The following is a 24,801-nucleotide window of genomic DNA, read 5'->3' as shown; positions in this document are numbered from 1 at the left end:
GCTGACTGAAATTTATCTAATCCTAACATGAATGATCAAAACAAGATGTTTGGTCCTAGAACCTGGTGCACAAAGGACCTTTCGATTATCGAGTCGCAGACCAAGGATACCTTTTAACGTCTTGTCCAGGACTTAAGAATACTATTAAGTAATTAAAATACATTAACATAAATGCTGTTGTAGTTTTCATAACATTTCCACTCTAAAAAAAAACTGTAGATGTTAGATAATAAGTACGTGTTTAGAGTTTTGAACATTTAGTTTTCTATTAACTTTAGATTAGTAATTATAGGTTTTAGTTTATTGAACGAAAAAAAAACGCTCAAAATACTTGGTTTTAACATCTGGTGCACGAAAAAACTTATATAGTTCGGTAATTAAAATTATATTAATTACTTAAAAAAGCTATTTATAGGTGAACTACATAGATAAATAACTAGAAAAACTATTATATATATTAATAAAACAGTAGTAACAAAAAAAATTAACCCCAAAGCTAGCAAAAAAACAATACCAGAAATAAAAGAAATAGTATAGTTAACTACAACGCTTTATAAGATAGTGAGAAAAGTAAACTTACAATCGTTTAATTAATGCAATGCAGATATTTTGTTAAAATTAAGGTGGCCACTTAGCCTAGAATTTAAGAAATATTGAAAAAAAAAAAAGCTAGAACCTGAAATTTTAAACAATTTTTACATGTTAAGTAGTGAAATTTTGATTTGACACGACAAATTTATCATAAGGATGAAATGTTTTGTCAGTATCATTTACAGTATCTTTTTAATGTTTTTGTATTGCTTAAAACAGTTTTTTACCTTAAACTTATATTTAAACTAAAAATAGACCCAAAAATAAGTACTTTCAAAAACCTTGAAGAAATTCAGAGAGCCTGGAAAAATTACTCCAAAACCATTGGCCACCCTGACAAAACTTATTCTATGTATATAATGATACAACATAAGGTAACCTTGGACCTTTTCAAAGATTTAGAAAGCCATACGCAGCAAAGTAGGGGTCGTGAGTAGTAAAGGTAAAGGGGTCACAGGGGGCCATGAGACCTTAATTAAAAATTTTCATTAGATATTCTATGGCTGATAATGATGAGAAAATAAAAGGACTTAGCCGAATTAAAGGGTAATTTTGAAAATATACTAGATGTTGTTGGAAAATTTTAGAGAATTTAGGGGCCATAAGCTTTAAAAGGAGGCACCGCAAGGTTATAAATTAAAACTTACACTAGATAGTTCTATCTAAGTTTATCGAGCGATAAAAAAAAAAAGAAGTTCAAAATTTTTGGTATTAGGACCTAGTTCACGAAGAACCTTTCGGTCACGAGTCGCTCATCTCATTGATACATTTTAAGATTGATTATAGTTTATTGAACGACAAAAAATATGCTCAAAATGTTTGGTCCTAGGACCTGGTGCACGAAAAAAAAACTTTTCGTTTATCGGTCCAGGAGAGTCCTAGTCTTAAGTTGATTATTAAAACCAAAAAAAATCCTAAGCGTATTTAATGTTAGTTTCTGACAGAAATGTTGTTGGAAGGAGCTATAGCATTTTTAGTTTCTTTAAAATTTATTAAAAAAAGTTTGGGAAACCCTTTTATCATCTTGAAACTCTAAAGGTGGTCTGCTAACTGTGCAAAGTGGGCTGAAAACGGGGATCAAGCGGCCATTGACATAAAACTGTCATAAAAAGCACTATAACACAATTTAAAGTTACAAATAGTGTTACAATAAGAAATATGTTTGTTTTTATTTAAAAAGTAGTTAACATTTTAATTCATAATGAAACTTTAAAGAAAGAAACTTAAAAAAAAATAAAATGATAATTGGCTACCTCAAGAGAGTCACCTTTACTTCCATTTTAGTTTAAATATGAATGAATTTTCAATATCAAGCCGGGTGAAACTATACTCTAAATACAGTTTTTTTTTAATTTAAGACTGATCTTTGTATATCAAAGTTTGTATTATTAATAACGTTACATTTGTACTAGTGTATCAAAAGAAAAAAACCGTAAACATTCTGAACAATAAAAACATTTATTCGTTGCAAAACAGTGCAAAAAACAAAATAATTTAGCCTGTGATTAAAAAAAAGCACTTTAAATTTACTAGAAAATATAAGTCAAACAGTAAGTTCTTAAAACTTCTTTGAAATTAAGTTTCTCAAATAAATAAAACACTCTATTCAGTAGCACAAAGCATATGTAACAACGTTTCCCATTCTGAACTACATGATGAAATTTTTTCATTTAGCTGCAAACAACTTCGCGCAGTATGTCCAACTTCTTTACAAAAAGTGCAATTCAGTCTGTCTAAAGTGTTGTTAACATCGTAGTCACTCTTGTCCCATATTCGATTTAAACAGTCTGTTAAATTTTCATACTGAGAAGTTTTCCTTGGAAAGTTCATTCTGTACTGTCTTAAAAACTTGTTGTTAGCTTCCAATCCACTTTCGGTGTAACTTAGCAAACCTCTATCGTTTTTTTGCTCAATTAGTTCAGCACTATGTGCAAGAACAGTATGCGCAGTTGGTGTAAAGCGAATCCATTTGACCGACATGACCAGCATCATTGTTTTTTGACATAATTAAATTATACCTTGACCTTTAGATATTCCTTCAAACTTCGATTCTGACCAATTAAAACAAAAGTAAGTGAATTTATACAAATTGAGAACTTTCTAGAACATACAAAATGGTCTTTTTTGTCATAGTTAAAAACCAGGGATAGGATCTTATATCATTTTTTTAACAGAAATATCGCTTGTAAAAACCTAAAAAATAGTTATATTCCACATAATAGATTTGTCTGTAAAATTGTATATAGATTTATTGTCATTTTTACCAAATTATTAAAAAAAAAATTATTTTAGTTCTAAGGTGGCAAATTGAGAAAATTAACCCTGAAGAATACCCTAAATTGCCAGAAATCATCATTGAATTTTCGGCGAGAATAGAAGATTTTTTAAATGAGAAATAATATACTTTTACATTAAAATATTCAAAAGAATTTTGAATTTTTTCAATTAACACTAAACCAAAGAAATGAAAAAACTTAAAAAAAAGTATTTGTATAAAAGCTTTTAATTTTTTTTTTAACAGTAGATGTAGACCTTAATTTTGACAAAAATTTGAGCATTTTTCGAGGCTTTTTTAAACTTAAAAAAAGCAAATTTTGGCTACATTATAGCTTACATAACTTTTAGTATACTTTAAGCAGAACAGAAACAAACCCAGTTTTTAAAAGACGAAACCCCGCTCTAAACAATTAAATAAAATCTTGCTTTAACTGTTTAGTCGCGAAAATAGTCAATGGCCACTTGCCAGCCCACTGTGCTGTGTGTGTACAGTTCTTAGGGGTCGGCTGCAATGGTTTTTGAATTTTTTTCATTCATAATATTATGCAGATGAGGTAAAGAGATAATAAAAAAGTATCTTAAGAACATCTATCTATACCCTTATCCCTTACCCACGTTACCCCAAATATATAAAAAGTTAACCAAAAAAAATTTATTACTTGATATTAAAACAAAACTAAGTAAAATATTAGTCAATCAAAAGCGCCCTTAGTTCCGTTAAAAAATATAATGCACTACCTTTCCAAAAGTTCCATTGTGAAAAAAAAAGCCAAAAAAATGGTATAAATATTATTTTATTTTCAAGAAAGGAAATATTTTTATATTAATTTACGTTAACAATACATACTGGCACCAATTTTTTTTTGTGAAGCCATGGTTTTTGATTTTGCAACTTTTAACTCTGAGAGTTTTAAAAGCCATCATTAGAATCCCTACACCTCAAGCCATACATTCTGTTCAGTATTTAAATGATTATTTTAAAATAATTAATACATGTATTTTTATCAGTATTTTGAATTTTTGTGATGAATATATTCTTAAAAATAAATTAACTACAATAGTATACAGAGATATATACTTGTTGTTCATTAAAAGACCAACAAGTACTCAAAAATAATTTGGTCCAAGGACTAGGTGTACAAAAATATCTTACAAGTCACAACCACGGATCCAGTTTAGTAACATTATTCACTTTTAAACAAAAAAACTATTTTTAATATGTAACTGATTCGATATTGTTAGTTTAACCCTGGTAATTGTTGTTACATGTTAAATTTTGTTTATTTTTTAAGCAACATTGTTGTGAATTGTGACTATATATGCAGAAAATCAATAAAATAAAACCAAAAATAGTTCATTGGGGTAATCCTTAAGTGCATACTACATAAGGAAAGTAATTACTACTAGATATAAAGAGTTTGGCCAGCAGTAGTAGTAGATGATCATTATTTTTGTGTTGTGTAAAATTGAAATATTAAGTAGTTAAAATAAGTTATTTTTTAATTTTTAGTGATTTATATATTTTTTTTGGTTAAATACTGTATTATTACTTTCAACAAGTAATATTTGAAAAATTCATATTTACAGACTAATTTTAAGGAAAAAAGTAAATTTTTATGAGATTTATAACCTGCATTAGTTATTTTTACTTTATTAAACAACTGATACCAGTATGTGAATCAAAGTTTGTTGATGTAGTTGTTGGGGATAAACTAGAAATTAAATGTCCAGGTGGTGTATCAAAAAGACAAGCTTCCACCCCAATTCAGAGGATCAGATTTAAAGGGTACAAAGTTATAAATACTTGTTAAAATTATATTTTTTGTTAGAGACATTCTATTATTTTATTTATTTTAATTTTTTACTATTATTTTTTACTCAATACTACATCTCAGTTATAAACATAGTTTATATTAAACAAATAACAATAGTAGGTATATACATGTGTCATGTGACACATGTATATACCTACTTTAGCCGCTATTCCTACCTTACAGTATTTATTTTTTTACTGAGCTCTGTTGAAGTGTGTTAACTCGTTTAACACACACAAACATATGTCAGTGTAATAATAGAGGTATACTGTATAATTTGTTATTATTATGTATTCCAGTGAACTTGTTTTGCTAGGATCTTTGTTAACAAATGCTTAAATTTATGTTTTTGAATGGTTATTTAATTTTTTTTAATTTATATTCCAGTGAACTTGTTACTTTAGGATCTTTTGTTAGCAAACAATTAAATCTATATTTTGAACAGTTATTTAATTTTTCTTTATTTTATAGTGCTGGTTTTAGTCATTAGGTAAAATTGTTTGTTATGTAGCTAGCCTTACTTAATAAATAATCTAAAAGTTATTTTCATAACCTTTTGTAAACATTAAGTTTAAAAGTGTATTTACAGTCCTGTTTTTAGTTATTAAATAATAAGTTGTAAAAATAAATAAATTGAAGGAGAGGTTCTCAAAAAGTTAAGAATTATGTGTGGAGCTGATATTTATTTTATCATTCTTATTTAAAAATATATTAAAAGACTTGTTGTCTTTGTATTTACATCACATTTTTAAACTGTTATTATTCTTGAAAATAATGAAAACTAATATAACAATCCAGACTTCCATATATTTAGACATATTTTTTTAACTAAAGTATAACTAGTAGTTTTAAAGTTTCACTGATGAAGGACAGTTGTCCGAAATTAATTTGAACAAAACGTGCAATAAACTGGTAGATTTAACCATCGTTAATTTATTTTTTGTATTTACTGATGCAGGGGAAAAAAATCACTAGTAAAAACAATTGACTTGTGTCCTGGACCGATTTGCGAGTTATTTATAAATCTTAAATATTATTTACTAAGGCCATGCCATATTAATATTATAAAAGAAATATTTAAAAAAACTTGTCCTTGAATAAGTATATACCTGGATAAATTTAATAAAACCAACTACCTTCTGTATGTAAAAATCAACTTAATTTTTAAGAATTAAAAAATAACTTGTCCATGATATATACACTTTACTCCTTAAGGAAAAGTAAGAAACTTTATTTAAAAATTCAACTTATTTATATATAGATTTTTAATTTAGTCAGGAGTTGCTTTTTACCAATTTCAGGGTTGCCACACTCTCAGGGAACTCAGGGAATCTCAGGGAATTTTCAAACTGTAGAAAATCTTAGGGAAACTCAGGGAATCTCAGGGAAACTCAGGGAATTTTGGCATTTTTCTTTTAACTCAGGGAAACTCAGGGAAGTTTTGATTTGTTCTCTAAATTTCAGGGAAGTTTTTGAAAATCTCAGGGAAATTTTTTTCTAGATCTAGAATGAGGTTTAGTTAATCCAGTTTCAATATTTTGTTCAAAAGTAGTAATTTTTATTATTTAAGTGGTTATTTAGAATTTTTTTAGCCTTGCGGCTAGCTCTTCAATATTCTTAGTATTAACATTGTAGTTTTTTTAAGTTTTAAATTTATATCTACTTAAGTAAAATAATGAAGTTATTATGTATGCATTTAAGTGAGTTCTTCATGTGAAATTATTACTGTAGTATAATTAAATTTTGTCAATTAAAATGTCAAACAAATTAAACTTTATTCTTTTATGTAGAAAGTTAACTAACAAGTTTACACAAAGTTGTGCAAAAATTTAGTTTTTAGATTTTAATTGGTTTAAACATTTTAAGATTGAGTTTTTGAAAACAGTTTTTTTTTTCATAAATTTAATGCAGAAGCATACACATACAACCTTCCTTTTATTATTAAAGAAGAAAATGAGAATGAGGTATTAATAATTTGTGTTAGAAGAGAAAATTTTTTTTTTAAGATTTGAAAAATACTCAGGGAAACTCAGGGAATTTTAAGGTTACTCAGAGAAATTTTTGGTCACTCAGGGAAGATTTTTTGGCTCAAAGAGTGGCAACCCTGCAATTTTACAAATATGTTTTTGAGATATTTTAACAAAATATACTATTTAATTTAAAGTTAGAAACATTTGTAATGTATTTTTTGTGTAAATTTAAATATGTTTTGTAGCTTTGTAAATAATTCAATTTGTAATTCAATTTGAGTGTGTCTAAGAAATGAGTAACTTTTTTCTACATTGAGTTCGTTAGGCTCAGTTATTATAAATACAGCTTGTATTTTGCATAACCTCTTTGACAAATGAGTCACTACTTATATTTTGGTTACTAAGGTTTGAGAACATTTACTGTTAGTTAAGTATGTTTTTATACTATTTTTAATTTTATCTCTGTAATATTTTATTGCATATAGGTTTTGTTTAGCTTATATTTGGTTACGTAGTGTTTCACAAATAGTCTAATCTACTTTTATTATATATATAGTTTTAAATGTATATATATATATATATGTATGACATTAGACAAGAGAGAGTATCTTACACTGCTTATTACTATGAGCAGTGAAATAGGCACTAGAACTAAATCAAATACAGTAAAGGCAGACCACAGTGTCTACCTCCTAAGGCTTAATATATACTTCTACAACTATTACAACAACCAAACAACCCCCTAAAGTAACAATATAAGGATACAAAATCTAGAGTTCAAAAAGTTTTTATCCTAAGGACCTATTTAAAGCAGGGTTGCCACACACTCAGGGAACTCAAGAAAGTTTCAAATTATAGAAAATCTCAGGGAAACTCAGTGAATATTGATTTTTTTTTAAACTCGGGCAGTTTTAAGATTTTAAAAAAATCTCAGAGATTTTTTTTTTATATAATGAGATTTATTTAATCCAGTTTCAATATTTTGTTCAAAAAAATTAAATTTATTTATTTCTAAATGCTTATTTAGAAGTTTTTTAGCCTTGCGGCTAGTTCTTCAATATTCTTAGAGTATTTTAAAATAATTAAAAACAATTTGTTAGAAAAATTTAAATATAGTGATGGTGGTGGTAATACACCAAAAGGTAAAGTTTCTAACATTTTATTCAAGTCATTTTTTTAATCTCAATTGATTTAACCTTTTAACATTGAATTTTTACAAACAGTTTTTTTCATAAGTTTAGTAAGCATTTAATGCAGAAGCATACACACACAACCTTCCTTTTATTATCAAAGAAGAAAAATGAGCATGAGGTATTAATAATTTGCGCCAGATTTGAAAAACGGAAACTCAGGAAAGTTTAAGGGTACTCAGGGAAGAATTTTTTTAACTCCAGGAGTGGCAACCCTATTAAACAGGCCAGAAGTGCCCATTTCAATCTACTTATTCAGTTGTCGAGTAATTTCAACTATTATCAGTTTAATGTCATAATAAAAAAATGGTCCTCTTTGTTTTTACAAGTTATTGTTATTTAATTTTGAAGTTTTGTCTTAACTATCAGACAGTTTTACTGCTTGACAAAATTAACAGTAACTTTTGAGATATAAAGGATGAAAATTGTTAAATTTTGTAGGTTTCTAATGTAAGACACAAACCAAAAGGAATATTTATTCTTGCAAGAGAAATTAAACTAAACCACCCTTTTTTTATACTAAAACTTTATTTTTAAGTGTTAAAAAATTCCAACCGGTCATTTGTTTAAACTATTTAAGGAATATGTGGCATGAGAGATTGATGTCTAAGTGGATAACTTTTTAGTTTGTTTTTAGAATTTGAGAATATTTTTAATAAATAATTCTCAACATTTTTACTATACTGACAATGAATTTAAACCAAATAACTTTTTATGTTATATAAAAATTGTTTTACAATGTATAAGTTAAACTTTCAAATAAGTATATTTTTGTAAAAAATAAGTTTGATCATTTTAAAATAATAATTAAATATAGTAATGCAAAATTTAAAACATGTGTTTTTTTATCATTTACGCCTAAATACCAAATATCATACTTTAAAAAGTTTGATTATTTAATTTTTTGCTTTAAAAACTTGCATAGAAAAAAAAATTATAATTAAATTTTAGCATGTAATTTATTTTCAATCAAAATATTGTGTAACTATTAGAGTTTTTTTATGTTTTAGGTATGCAGAGTCAATAAAACACCAAGAAAAGTTTTACAGTATTGAAGATGAAAGTAATAAGTTTCCATCTGGTATCACACTTAAAATAGAAGGAAATGTACTCGTGTTAACTATAGAAAGAGTGAATCTACTACATTCTGGTTTAGTTATAAGTTCTTTCTGTAATATAAAATTGAAATAGTTGTTTATCTTAATTCTAAACAGATGAAGTTTTACTAAAATATTTGTATGCAAAAGGGTGCTTATAAAAAATGTAACAAAAATACAAAGTTTTTTAGCAATATAAATCATAAAAATACCTCACTGTGGACCAGTATCGCAAATTTAACATATGCTTATACAACTTATGAAACTTTTGTAAACCTACCTTAATCTTATCTAAAATGTAATCTAAACATATTTCAATTATTAAAAGTTAGTTTCAGACTTTAATCCAAAAATTTAAAGGTATTATGGCAATTATAGCTAAAAAATTTACAATGCTTCCTCACTTATTGGGTTCTTTGCTTATCCCGCAAGTTTCAGTTGAGAAATGATTTATATAGAAAAATCAATGTTTTTCTACAATTAATGTCTAGTTTTATTTCTATAACTAAGCAAGTAGTTGATAGTAACCTAATACTTCTAACAAGTTTTTTAAATACTGAATTTAAACAAAGATGTGCGAATTTTATTCACAACCTGGTTTCGGTGATAAAAAGCTGTTACCTCTTTAAGTTAAATAAAATACTAAACTGCACATAATAATGTTGCTTATTTATAATGTTATTAAAAGAATCATTCATGCATGAAAATATAAACAAAAAACTAAAATGTCACATATTCGAAAATTCAAGCTTATAATTAGGTAAAGTTAGTACTAATTTTCAAAAGAATTGTATTAAATTAATATAATGATTCAAAAAAAAATTAACTGGATTAAAAGCTTCAAGAAAAAAAGATATTTATACCTTAAAACATATCTAAATGGAATTAAAAACTATCTAAAATTGGAATTTTAAGCCAATTATCAACAAAACATTAACAAAACTTAAAGTAACTGAAAAATTTCAAAAAAATATAATTTTTTTTAAGTTAATGTAATAGTTAAAATTTAAACAGATTTAAGGATTATCTAAAAAATTTGTCTAAGTTGAGTTGAGAGCTATTTAAAAAATTTTAATTTAAACCAAATATCAACAAAACTCAATGAAAAAGTCAAAAACCTATTTTGTACTAGTATTATAATCTGATCTGCTTTCCAGTTTATTAATAAATAAAAAAACTATTTTAGTGTCTGCATGAGTTCATTTCCGTTCTTTTGTTGATGCAATTTGTATCAGATTCGAGTATAAATAAAGCTTCTTTTAAATACAACAAATACTGAATTTTAAATAAATTTTGAGTTTTATTATAGTTTTGTTTTATTACTTTTTATCTTTTTTGTTTTTTATTAAAAATGCATAATTCTTAAGTCAATAAATTTTTAAAGATGTTAAAATTACTGTAATATGTTGTTTTTGACAATAGAATAGATAGTAAGTACAATAAATAGTCAGTTATAAAAATATTTTTAGTAGTAAAATTAAGTTAGAGTTATTGAATATTTTAAAGATATAACTGAACACATTTCATTGTTATTTATTTAAATACTTATCAAAAATTGTACATTACTCAACTAAACTTAATTCAAACTGAAATAGAATTATATCTTAGTTAGAATTAAGCTTAAAAAATAAAATCACATAAAAATAAATTGTAGACTTAAAAATTAATTATATGCTAAAGCTAAACCGCTTTGCTCTACTAACAAAACTTGTGAGGTTGGAATCAAACTAAAATAAACCAACAATAAGAATTAACAATACTTGAAATGAAACTACACTTTTTGAAATATTTAAAGAAACAATTACTATAAAATTACTTAATATAAAAAATTATAAATTCTAGTTTGATATACGAACTTTTTCTGCTTACATAAAGTGGGCCTTAATGATTGGATGCATAAGGCTTCCAGAATATGTAGCTAAAAAGAGTTCTCCGCTCTTATTAAAAAAGAAAAGTTATCTTCTTTGTAATTAATCCCACACTCCTGAACGTCCACCAAATTTTCAGCTACATATTTTTGAAGCCTTATACATTGAATTCATCAGGCCCAGTATATGTAAGCAGTACAAGTTTGTATATCAGACAAGACTTTTTAAATTGTTATATTAATAGTTAAGTAATTTTGTAGTAATTGGTTCTTTAAATATTCTAAAAAGTGTAGTTTTATTTTTATTGTTGTTAGTTTGTATTGTTGATTGATTTTAGTTTGATTTTAATCTAACATGTTTTATTAGTACAGCAAAATTGTCTAGCTTTAGCATGTACTTAATTTTTAAAATATACACTTTAATATTACGTCTTTTTATACTTATAAACTTTAAGTACAAAATAACTTTATTTCATTTTAAATTCAGTCTGTTTGATAAGATAACTTTTTTTATAAGCTTTTTTCTAATTAAAATAAGATTTTGTTATTTACTGATGATCTTTTTTTTTGAGTGAAATTTTGTTTTCAAATTAAAATCTTAAAGTATTGAAGTTATAATAAACAATTTTTTTGATAAGTCTTACTCGAATTTACTTAAATAGATGATAATAAAATGCATTTTGTTTTATTTACAAAATAATTAATGTACCGGAGAAAAAATTGTTCAAAAATAAATTAATAGACGGAATTCTAGTAATAATAACCCAATTATTTATTTATAGTGTCATAAAGTGTGTGTATCAATGTTGAAGTTATTAAAAAAAAAAAAATGAGTGAGCTAGCTCTGTGAAAGTAAAATATTAAATATGCTTGTAGCACACTTTATGAAAATTTCAGGGGCCATGTCCTTTTTACATAAATTAAGATTGAAAAATAACAAATGTACTAAAAAGTTCTATTATTAATAAGCTATGCAACTACAACTTATCAAATAGGTTATGCCGTGTCATCTGTTTATAAGACCAACAGGGCGTGGACCAATAAAGTTTAGGATAGGGTTTCCAAAACTCAGCTAATAAACATTAACTCCCCTTGGCAGAATTGCAAGAAAATTGCCCCTGTTTTCTAGATATTGCCATATTACTAGTTAATTTCCAAAATACTTTTTTCAGCCTTACTAATTTACACCAACTGATAGCCAAATCACCTCTAAAGGGCAATGTTGCCCATATTGAGAAAATGCCAGTCTAAGCCGGTCTAAATTAAGAAATGTCAGGTTAAGTTTGAGAAACTTTGCGCACAAAACCTGTTTATGTTGTAGAAAAGTTGATTAAAACTACTTCTTCCTAAGTATAACAGATTTTTTAAGTTTTATTATATATGAATTTTTATAAAATAATATTATTATTGCTTCTATTACCACTATTTGACTCAAACAGTTACTATTATTTCTGTTTATACTAATAAGCATCTGTAAAACATGGGTAGCTGTCAAATTTGCATGAGGGGACAAAATTGCACAAAGACACTGTTGCACGAGGGGATAAAATTGCACAGAGACAGAGACGGGTTAATATTTTTTACTGTTACTGTTACCCCTACCCTTACCCTTGTTGATAAGTTTTTTTTTTGATTTTTTTTTTACTATCACTGTTACCCCAAGCCCTTACCCCTCGGTCGGTAGCTTTTTTTTTAAGTAATTAATATTATTTTTTTAATAAGAATTTTTATTAGTTATTTTTATTTTTACTATCACTTTTACCCCTAACCCTTACCCTTGGTCAGTAACTTTTTTTCACTTTTTGTTTCTAAATAATTCTTTTATTTTGTTTTTTCTGTATTTTTTTACTCTTGTGCAAAAATGTAACTCGTGCAAAATTGAACCTTGGTGCAAAATCGTCTTTGTGCAATATTGTGCCCTTGTGCAAATTTGGCTTTGTGCAATTTAATCCCCTCTTGCAATTTAGTAACCTCGTGCAGTTTTGTCTTTGAGCAATTTAGACCCGTTCCCGTAAAACATATATTGTTAAGGATTATTTAAATTAAGTTAGAATATAATAACATCTTTAAAAAAGATTATTAAGTATATACTGTACTATCAAGTACCAATGTATTAAATCTTACTTGATTGTTGCATAATCCTAAATATATTTTTCATTTCAATTTAAATAGTTTAACTACACCTTACTTTTAATTTTATTAAAATACATAGTTTGACTTAACAGATTTAGCATATATTGATATTAATATAGGTGTTTATCAATGTCGCGTTGGTACGATAACAAATGGTGATGTAAAAGATGAAATAAAAGAAGAAAATTTTATTGCCGTTCATGATGTTGAAAAAATGGAATACCTTTTTAAAGCTTTAGGACAATTAGAAGGGAAGTATAATGTTGTGAGTAAGTGGTTTGTATAAGATAACATTTTTGTTAACTTTTTTCAAAACACTTGTTACTATTTAAAGAACAGTACTTTTATTTATATCATATCATAAACAAGGGTGCACAACTGTTCAAGTTTTAATAATTTTGTTTTATTGTTTATATCTGGTTTAATAAGTGTTGAAAACTATCTATTTTACCACTATAATCTTTTTTTAATTTTGATCTACATGTGCATTTTTTTATTTGAGTTTAATCTAATTTTTGAGGAATGGGTAAAGTAAGTTATAGGTTTTAAGAATTTAAAAAATGTCCCTTAAATTAATTATTTTTTGATTTTTTTTTTACTATCTTAATCTCATTTTAAAATTTTTATATGTTTTAAATACATATTACTTTTTGAAATATGGCCCCTTAAACTTTATTTTACGAATTTGAATTGTTAGAATTTGAGTTGTCATGTAACCCATAAACAAATTAAGTAATTGTTAAGTTCTATTTCGGCACCACATAAAAAAAATCGTGGAACTTTATACTTTTAGTCAATAATTAAAAGTCTTAGAATATTTGATTGTTTTAAAACAATGTTTTTTTTTATCTAACCATGTCATGTATTTTTAAAAATATATGATTTGTAAAAGGAAATACTACATTAAACTAGTATATAAGCACCTATATGTAAAAGCTATTTTTTCAATCAAGAATACATCCAAAGTTTCAGGGTTGCCAAAAAAGCTGGAATCTAGGAAAAGCCTTGAATTTGACAATTTAGGCAAGAAAAACATGGAATTTGAGAAAATTTGAAAATTAATATAGAAATTAGAACAAATCTCAGTTAAAAATCTGGAAGAGCCTTTAATTTATAACTATTTTTGCATTTTAAGTAACAAAATTTCTATTATATACGAAAAATAATTTATAGCATTTCTTTGTATATAACTTAAAAATCTTTTCAGTAGAAAACACATTTAAAGTTGCTTTACAGCATGGTTTTCCAATCTTTTTCAAAAGACCCTTGTAAAAAAAAGCTATAGCCCCCTTCAACAAGATTTCTCAAAAAACCACCACTAAAAACGCCTAAGACCTCTTTTTTTTTGCTTTGCATCATCAACTCCAGTATATCTAGTTTATTTTAAAATTATGGCCTTGTGGCTCCTCCTTTTACAGCTTATGGCCCCTAAATTTCCTAAAAATTTTTCCATTATATCTAGTTTAAGTTTTAAAACGCCCAACACCTTTTTTTTGCTCTTCATCATCAACTCCAGGATATCTAATGTAAGTTTTAAATTATGAGTTCGTGGCCCCTTTGCTGCTTATGGTCCAATTTTCGAAACCCTGCTTTACAGTATCTTTTCATTGTTATTATACAATTGAAAACAGTTTTTTTTAACTTAAATCTAATTTTATAATAAAAATGGACTAAAAAACATGTTGGAAAAAGAATCAAAAAATCTAGAAAATGTTTACAAAAACCTTTGGCAACCCTTAACTTTTCTAAATGCTTTAATATTTCATTTTAACTAAACATTTTTAGGGGAGCTAAATGACTTTTTTTTTGCTTACTGCAGGGTTTGCTAAATCTATAACACCTAACCCATTCGTTTCCATATAGTTCATAACTACCGAAGTCACTTTCTAGCTCACTAAGAGTTTATTAACCAAATAGGTCACTAGCCACTTTTGCACAGCGTCAATTTAGCAACTTAGTTTCAGCTAATTGGTAAGAGGTTTCTCCGGTTGGCTGTGAGAGTGGCTGAAAACTATTGTAACGGTTGTTTACTATTACTGTTACTCTTGACTAACATCCATGGTCGGTAAATTGATCGTTGCTGGTCCGGTGAGCAGAAGTTGACGATTGTAGAGGTGACTTAAACTAGCAAACCGTGCAAAAATTACTCTTCGTGCAAAATTGACCTTCCGTGCAAAAGTGACATTCGTGCAAAACAGACCCGCACCTGTGACAGATATAAAAAATAGTTTAATTTAGAAAAATAAATACTACAAACCGAAAAATTGGATACTAGAAAATTTTTGAACAACTAATTTAATTTAGTTTTAGTTGTACATTTATTAGTTAGCTTAATAATGTTTGAAAATATAATGTTTTGTTATAAAGTTATGACTTCATTCATAGTTTTGTTGTTAAGATATATTTATATTTTAGAAAGTTCGAGACACCTTTAGTATAGAATTCAGAACATCAACTTATGGAGAATGTGATGGTTGTAATGGAAAAGGCGAAAGAAGAGCGTTTGTTTAGATAATTATTTAATGAAATGTATGAGAGATAACTGTTTTTAAGTATACAAGGAATAATAGTTCTTGACAACTTACTTAATATGATTTTACACTAAAAACATTTTTAATATATTCTATTTAGTACGTTTTCCAGGCTAGCTGCTGTTAAGTTGTATATTGTGAGACTAAATCAACAATTACTTTTATTTTAAGATTAACCTGTTTAGCAAAATTATTTATTTGTTACTTGACTAAAGTTTTACCATAGTTCAAAACTATACTACTTAGTTCATAGTTGGTTCATAGGCGTCAGGGTAAATAATTTTTCAATAAAAGAGTATCAGTTTTTGTCAGTTCAAATGCTTTATATTATCAAATAAATAAAAAACATTTTTTTTTAGTATATTATTAAATTGAGAAATTATTTCTTTTAAATCTTATTTAAATAGATTTATGCAAATTGTATATTTTGTTCGCGACCGGTTTCGGTGGCAAGAGATTGCGACCTTTTCAAGCAAAAAATAAAATATGAAACTGCATATAACAATTTTAAATTTTATTTAATTTTTTCTTTTTATAGCCTTATTTTCGCTAAATGTTGAAAATTGTCAGTTTTTGTCGTTTCATAACCTTGAAATTTTTGAATTTGTAAAAGCAAAATTGACAATATGTTTTTTGTGTTAACAATTGAATTTAATTACTTTCTTAATAAGCTCTTTTTTTGTATTCAAGTGCTTGAAAAGTTTCTAAATATAAAAAAAAATAATTGAAAATTTATTTTTGTTTTGCGTAGATACTATTAACTTTCTTGCCAGTAATTTACTTTTAATCCAATGCTTTTAAAGATTATTTTTTTTAAAGGTGAGGTTATTAATTAATGATAGGAGATTTCGTAAAGTGCGTATCAGTGTTGATGTAGTTCAAGTTTTTTTTTAACTTGGAACAAGTGAGGTGTCATTCTGAAAATAAAATGTTAAACATGTTTTTAGCAGTCACATAACAATTCAAGTTCCAAATACTATAATTTTTTTATATTCTTCAGATGCTCTATCTATTATAAACTTTAAATTTTATTAACAATACAATGTTTCACTCGCTTGAAACTAGTCAAACGAGATTTTCAGTTAAATAAAATCTAATTCCAATAGAATTAGATTTGAATAAGAATTAGATTTAAATCTTATTCTATTTGAATAAGATTTTATTCAACTGAAGATCTGAAAAGAAAATTTCGTTTGACTAGTTTCAAGCGAGTGAAACATTGTATTGTTAATAAAATAAAAAAATTATAATTGATCATTCTCCTTGTATTTAAGTTAAGAACTTTGATTGTCATCATTAAAGTATAAAGTACACAAGATGTTATATCTAATTAATTGTTAAATATATAGATATAAGAAGTATATAAGTTACTAAAAAGTTCTAATATAAATAGGCTCTGCCGTTACAACTAAATTAATAAACTATGTCTAAATTAGTTTAAATCGTGTAATGTCAGTCTAAAATTGCGAAGTCTTTGTAGACACACTGACTATATTTACCATATAAACTTCTGTAATTTGAAATTAAAAAATCAGACTTTGATATACTACAAGATGGTTTTAAGTTGTAGAATTAATATGCTTAATGTTGAAGTAAAGGTTTTTGAGATTTAAAAACTTACGAAAATTGGTATAAAAAATTATAAACGTTTTGCTTTTTAAAAGTGATTAACAAAACTCTTTACTTTCTTTTTTTATATTTATAATAAGTATGGTTTTTATTGCCTCATGTATTTTTAAAACTTTTAAGGAAATTAAAGTGTGTAATTTAGTTGTAATATATTTTGCCGCTTTTTGTTATACTTCCTATATAATACTCTTCTAAAAATTATTTTGATTTTCTTGACCATTCAATTTTGAATGAAAATTAATTATGAGTATTACAACTAAATGAAATTAATTGGTTTATTCAAACTATAACTAGAATTTAAGATTTAAATTATAAAAGCTTCTATGATTAAGATTACAGCAATGGTTTAATATTCAATCTAGATTCGCGTTTTGTTACGGTAAACAACAAGTTTCTGAAAAAATGAATGAATGGCAATGTTCAGATCCTAACATGGTCTTTACATTGAGAGGATTAGTTGCCACTAGACCAGAGCAAATTATTGTTGAAACCTGTTCTGAAAGTTGTACTGGAAAAAATGGTAAGGGATTAGTTCTGTTTTAACCCATATATGTTTGGTTATTTATGGATTAGAAATATTTATAAAGCACAAATCATTGACCCTCCTTATACTTCTTCTGAAATACTTTAAAAAATTGCACAAATAGAAACAGTAGTTTAAGCTTACAAATACACTGTTGGTTCAATTTGTAACAGTACTTCAAATTGTATTTGAAACCGTTTTGTGTTTAAGGGGAAATCCCAGAAAGAAACATATTCAAATACTGATGAAGTTTTAATACACTCAAGATAAGGAGAAAATAGAGAGCAGATACGAAAATCCTGATGTAATGTTAAATAAAATTGAGGACATTGCTTTATAAACCAGCCACAGAGTGGTGGGGGCATTCTAGACCACCTTGCTGCTGCTAATATGTAGACATTTGTTGTCTATTGTAAAATTATTTTTTAAACAATGTTATTTCTTATAAGCAGTTTTTGAATTAAATTTTAAGTAGTTAAATATAATTTATTTTATACATTCTTAAATATGTTTCTCTGAGAATTGAAAGTGTAAAAGTTTTGACCCCATTTAAAGAAGTTTTTTAAAGTTGATGTGCTTTATATATTGTTAGTTTTCGCAATTGTCCTTTAATACAATATGTTCATTCAATGTCATGCCTAGTTTAATATAGAGTAGCCCTAAGTATTATTTAATATCAGCATTTAGTTTAAGTGAAATTCAAACTTAATTATAGATTTTAGTGTGGTTGTACACTACATTATAACCCTACAAATTGTTAGTACGAAGTTTTGCTAGTTTATATTATTAATTTTATAATTATAGTAACCTTCCTTCAAGCACACACTTTTTAGGTATGCTCTTGCTCTAAAAAATTGGTTTAAAATGCAAAATTATTTCTGTAAATTTTGCTTAAAAAACAGTTTACTTTTAATATTACTGTTATTTAATAAAGGTAACAAAAATAAACAAAAAATGTTTAAAAATACTAATAAACAATCATTTTAAGTGTCATTGACTATTCGCAGAACTACAATATTTCTTCTTTATAGTTCCATATATTAGACCAGTGCTTCTGAAATGGGGTTCCGCGGAACCCTAGGGTTCCGTGACGCCTTTCAGGGGTTCCGCGAAGCCTTTCGAAATTTAAAAAAGAAGTTTTAAATTAGAAAAAAAAATTAAAAACTTCAAAAAAAAAATGGAACACATAAAATGGAAAACATATATAATTATAGCATTCATTGATCTGCTTAGTGTGTATCTAGCGGTAGGAGTTTTAATGGGTATTCATTGTTAATAGGTGTCCTGGTTGCGCAAACTTTTGCAAACTTTTTGAATTTCTATTTTTAGTAAAGTCATGAAAATACTGGTATTATCACTAAAGCAAACAATATAGAAGCAATCAAAACAAATTCTAAATGTTTATACAATAAAACTAAATAAAAAATCTTTATCAGAAACTTATTTCTGGTATATTATATTGTTTCAAATGCTGTAAAAATGTTTAAAGGATGTCTATCAGCTTGATTTTGAATTTAATATGTATCAAAGCTTATTTTTTACTTAAAGAATGCTACTATGATTTAAAAAAAATCTGGCCAGGCCTATAAAATTTTAACAGAATTGAATTTGAAATAGTTTTTTTATACTTATATGATAAAAAATGATACTCTAATTTTTAAAAGTTGTGGCAAGGTCTTTAAAATTTTAACAGAAATTGAGTTTGAAATAATTTTTAAAATTTACATGATAAAAATGTTTAAATGTCTATGTGTTAGCCAAGTTTTAAATTTTGTTCTTTAAGTGTTAAATGCTTTTTCTGTTTAATTATTATAACTCAATGTTTTTTTTTGATATTAATTTTTTAAAAATATCTAAAGAAAATGAAAAAAAAACTGTTAATATTCAAAAAATTATATTATTTTTAAATTGATGATTTTAAAATAAAAAATATAAAATAATGATTTGGTTAACCAAGGTTGTTTTTTTATGTAATTTTAGTTGCAACATTTTTGTTTGTTGAAACATTACTGTTTGTTTAAATTAATGCAAAAAACACATCTTAAGGAAAGCACATAATTTTTACTATTAACATTATTAAAAGTTGTTATCTTTTTTAAAATTTAAGCTTCTGATATATATTTAGGCCATAGGGGGGAGGGGCGTCCATGATTATTTTTTTACAAAAAATAATATTGATTCTTATATGAAAGCTCCAAGTATAAACTACACGCCAGTTTTTATAGAATTTAAAAATTTCATTTAAGTTTTAAGATATTGTAATTTTTGTAAAAAGTTTCTAATGCAAACATATGGACCGTACATTTTTAAAATTCAATTTTCTCGGAAATTTAAAAATGTGTTTATGAACTTTTACGTTGTTTATTAAGGTTTACTTTTTCTTCCTTGGTCAAAACCATCTTTTAAAAATTTGATATTTTAAGTTTTATAATCAGTATTAGAAGTATTCTTATTTTGAAATAACCAAATGGAATGTTTTACTTTTTTCAGACTTTATTTTACATACTATTTTAGCATGGATATATTTTTAAAAAGAAAGTATGACAATAGTGCAGATGTTGGTAGTATTTCATCTAAATGTAAAACTAGAAAGTTTAATGATGAGTATCTGCAGTATGGTTTTGTGGTGATTGAAAGTGGGGGAGAACAGAAAGGTCAATGTGTTGAGGTTGGTTGTAGCAAAGTGTTGGCAAATTCATCATTAGCACCAGCAAAATTGAGAAGGCACCAAGATGCATTCCATAAGGACAGTAAGTCTAAAAAGTTGGACTACTTTAAAAAGAAGGCACATGCCTTGTTCTTGCAAAAGAATGCTTTGAAATCATCCATCAACCCTTTCACCTCAATTTTAAAGGCAAGTTATAAGGGAGCATTGAGAATTGGGATATGCAAGAAGGCTTTCACTATTGCTTAGGAGTTTGCCCTTCCTTTCACTATTGATCTGTGAGAGGAGGTTGCATCAAAAGCAGTTGTTAAAAAACTTAGAACAATTCCTCTGTCTAATGACACCATCCAATCCAGGGTCATGGAGATGGCTAGCGATACAGAGGATCAACTACTGGAGAAATTAAAAGCCAGTCTATTTTATGCTGTGCAACTAGACGAGTCCACTGACGTAAGCGTCAAAGCCTTGTTACTCGTTTTTGTTAGATATTGTGGGCAGGAAGAGTTCAACGAAGATATACTATTTTATGGAGAATTACCCACAAAAACAACTTCTGTTGAAGTAATGAAATGTGTCGAAAATTATTTCATCAGCAAAGGTTTAGAGTGGAATAAATGTGATGACGGTGCAGCGTCTATGACTGGGTTCAAAAATGGTGTAGTGAGGAAAATGAAGGATAAAGCAGTTGAAGCTAAATGAATATATGTTTTTTACATAGAGAAAATTTGGCAACAAAACATCTTCCTTCTTGTTTACAAGAAGTTCTCTCAGCGTCGATTAAAACTATTAATTTTATGAAGAAAAGTGACACAAAGGCCAGATGTTTCAAAGACCTATGCGAAAGTTTAGATGCTGACCATCTGCGACTTCTTTATCACAACGAAGTTTGCTGGCTGTCGAAGGGGCGGACACTGGTTCGTCTCGTTAAATTAAAGAAGCAGGTGTTCACCTTTCTTAAAAATGAAGGCTCAGAATTAGCGAAGTTCTTTGAAAATGATGTTTTTTTGGCCAGGCTAGCATATCTCACCGATATTTTCGAGGAATTGAACGATTTGAACTTAAGCATGCAAGGGAAGCGAAATTCCATTTTTGTCATGATAGACAAGATTGAGGCGTTTAAAAATAAAATTAACTTTTGGAAGAAAAAGGTTAGCAATGGCAATTCTGCGATGTTTCACCAGTTTGATGAGACCCATGAAAATGCATAGAATTCAACTTCTTTGAGGAAATATACAACCACCTTGATCTTTTGTCTATAAAGTTTCAACATTATTTTCCTGAAGATGTTCGCATCGGAAATTTATGGGTTTTGAATCCTTTTATGTGTGATATTGCTTCAGAAGAAGTGAATCTTTCTACAGATACAGAAAACGAATTGCTGCAACTATCTGAAGATAGCAATTTAAAATTGAGTTTCAAAGGGAAGGAGCTTTTAGATTTTTGGATATGGGCAATTTCAGAGTACCCCGTCTTAGCAAAGCGTGCAATAAAATTTCTTTTACCATTTACCACCACTTATCTTTGCGAGTCCGGCTTTTCGCATGTAACAAACATTAAAACGAAGCAAAGGAACTGTATGCTGACTCCAACCTTATCTGTTTGTCTCCGTCTCAGTCTATCCAAAATCCAGCCGCGCATTGACATGCTTATTGCTAAGAGACGAGTTCAAGTTTCGCACTAAATTTGTTTTATTTATTTTTCGTTAGGCATCTTACCCGTTTATTACAGTAATCTGTGAGTTCGATTAGGTTCATGTTCATTATTGTTTGTAGCTCTCATTTTGTTTTTACTATGCAAGGAAAGATTTTTATGACGTTGCGATTAATAATGTTTGTTTTTCGTTTATTTATTGTAGAATCATAAATTCCTATTGCCTTTGGCGCACTTTGAGTTTGACCCGACTTAATACTATTACAATTGGTATGATTTCTAACAATGATATAGTTTTGCTAAAAAAATTGTTTTTTCTGATATTCTTTTGTTTTTTGCAGAAAATATTATATTAAACATTTTATGTATAATTAAATTAGGGGTTCCGCAGAAAAGTTGAATTTTGGAAAAGGGTTCCGCCAAAAGAAAAAGGTTCCGAAGCACTGTATTAGACTATTTTGAGAATACAGATTTTCAAAGTTAAAAAAAAGTGTTTTAGATATTTCTAAATTTATACTACTTAGAGCTTTATCATTATATTTTAATATCAGAAATAACTAAATCTTATTATTAACTTGAATTTCTGATTTATTCCTAAAAAACTAAACAATTTTTTGTTTACTACAATATATGCATTTGCTGAATTAGATTAATATATATTTGTTGTTTAAGTTATTGTAAGTTTGAACAAGTAAATAATGTTTCGATACAACAGATAGTTTAGAGGCAAAAGGCAAACCCATACTGCATAAGATGATTCCCGGCGAACCACTTATTTTAACATGTCCATCAGGAAATGAAAGTGCCAGAAATCCGATTAGATGGGAATATGACGGGAGACCGCTGCTGAGGTCAGAATTTGGATTGAAAAGAAAGCATTTAGCTACAATATTCGTTGAGAAAGACAACAGACTTTATCTGAAAGACATTACAACAATCAGTAACACTACTTTAAAGTTATTTTTTATTTCCTTTTATCTTTTTTTTTTTTTCAATTTGTTTTTGTCGGCTAAGGTTTAAAAATGGTTTCTGCTCAGTAGTATAGATAAGTGGTTCCCGAAATAAAAAAATAAAATTTCAAGTTCAACTTAAACATAATATATTTTATACAAACTATTTAAAAAGCTTATATATACAAAGCTTCTCAAACAGCGGTCGGCAAGCTGTGAAAAATTGTAGCTTGTAGTTTTTTTTCCGTTTTTATCACAATAGAAAACTTTTCTATAATAGAGTTTATCTACCTGTCAGAAGTTTGTCTACCTGACTTAAGTTATGAAGAAGGTCTATATATAAACTTTAAGAATTTTTAATAGTATTTAAAGTTTCTCATGTGATTTAAACTATTAGATTTTGTTTATCTTAATCTTTACATTTGCGCAAGTTTAAGTTCTTATCAATATAGTTTAGGTACTCATAATTGCCATACAAATTTTCATTTAAAGTTAGTTTAACTAATTTTTATCTTCAACTTAATATCCTGCAATCATTTTATCTAGTTTACTGATTCTCTGATATGTCTCATCTGAAAGCACGTTAAATGATTCACGTTTTTAATGCTTTGTTCAAAAAATTGTAAAAACCTATGAACAGCATTCAGTTGAGTTTTGAAAGTCATGGAATTTCAAAGTTTAAGTAAAAACTTATAGAAAAACCTAGATTTTTAAACAATATTTATTTTTCAATCAATAAAAATTTTGGATTTGAAAATTTATCTCAAGCACTAACCTAGAAATTTCAAAATTATCACCTCAACTAAGGATTCGTTCACTCAATTTCGTGCTATAGCTGGTCTTTTCGTTGCATTTCTGACTGTTGGTCTATCTGTTCTTTTTATCACTTAGGTAAGATTAAACTTAGTTAACGAACCCTTAATTGCAATGATAATTTTGAAACTTAAAGGTTTAGTGGTTTGAGGTATTTTCAAATAGTTTTGTAATTAATTCCACTCAAAGCTGTTTTCTCTTTATGTAAAAAGAAAGAATTTGACTAAACCGTCGCCTAATTTAGTTTTATCAACTTAGTGTTAATTTAAATTAATTTTGTAGATCAAAATTACTGTTTTTTAATTGATTAGTTTATTATTATTTTTAGTAAACCGACTCTGTTTTGTATTTTTACCGTTTTAATTGTATTTCTCTGATGAAGGTTCGAAAATTAATTAGAAATTAAAAACTCAAGGATTTTTTTGGTTCATATTAAAACAAAAAACGCTGAGATTTGATTTTTTTTTTTATTAACTTTTTGCTACTGTCAACAGTTGATATTCATTAAATTTACGTTTTAATTGAGATTTTTTACAAACAACATACAGATTTTCCTGCATATTCAACTCCGAAATGAAGCATGAGTTTGACGTACAGACTGTTGAGCTTGAAAATGCCACAAGTGTTAATTACATTAACCACTTTTACTGGACCGGAATAACTATCGGCATTCAAATTTCTGTGTTTTTTGTCACTTTTGCATTATGGATATTATATGAGTCCATTAGGGATAGTTATTGTGTTTATAACTGTTGTAGCAAAAAGAAAGGCAAAAAAAAAACACTTGGGCCCGATGACATTAACGCTGAAGAGCACCGTGAGTCTGAAACCGAGAGAAGGACATGATTTTTTGTAAAAAATAAAGTTTTTTTTTGCGCATGTGTCATTTCTTATTTGCTTATTTTTGTACGAAAATAAACGATTGGTAATTTGATAAGCTCTCGTATAATTACAAAATGTCTATATCTATTGGCGTTTCTACATTTATTTTCAGCTTTAAATTGGACTGAAATGTGATAATGCAGAAATGTACTTTCCTGTTTAAGCTGTAAGTTTTCTACTTTTAAGATTTCATATGATGATCTCATTATCGTGGGTAAG

The 24,801-nt window shown here is 27.1% G+C and overlaps 1 protein-coding gene across 1 annotated transcript; it reads left to right on the top strand.

Annotated features, from left to right (window-relative positions):
- Positions 1-4,468: 4,468 nt before the first annotated feature.
- LOC145833419 (uncharacterized) lies at positions 4,469-24,546 on the top strand. The gene is made up of 7 exons (XM_082940598.1): positions 4,469-4,654; positions 8,853-8,992; positions 13,059-13,204; positions 15,355-15,440; positions 17,462-17,619; positions 22,653-22,893; positions 24,249-24,546. Exons 1-7 carry the CDS (start codon positions 4,485-4,487, stop codon positions 24,544-24,546), a joined length of 1,239 nt encoding a protein of 412 aa, XP_082796724.1. The 5' UTR covers positions 4,469-4,484.
- Positions 24,547-24,801: the final 255 nt, after the last annotated feature.

The sequence above is a fragment of the Thalia democratica genome, chromosome 4 (assembly GCF_965202585.1).
Source record: "Thalia democratica chromosome 4, ktThaDemo2.hap1.1, whole genome shotgun sequence".
NCBI classification, from domain to species: Eukaryota; Metazoa; Chordata; class Thaliacea; order Salpida; family Salpidae; genus Thalia; species Thalia democratica.
Note: the sequence above shows the minus strand (reverse complement) of the source record. Positions and strands in the feature narration are given on the sequence as shown.

Bases quoted from the DNA above. Each gene is read 5' to 3' on its own strand.
- LOC145833419 (XM_082940598.1), top strand. From the start codon at position 4,485: ATGAGATTTATAACCTGCATTAGTTATTTTTACTTTATTAAACAACTG. The intron at 8,993-13,058 runs GTTTAGTTATAA...ATATTAATATAG, and splicing joins AGTGAATCTACTACATTCTG to GTGTTTATCAATGTCGCGTT. The intron at 17,620-22,652 runs GTAAGGGATTAG...TCGATACAACAG, and splicing joins AAGTTGTACTGGAAAAAATG to ATAGTTTAGAGGCAAAAGGC.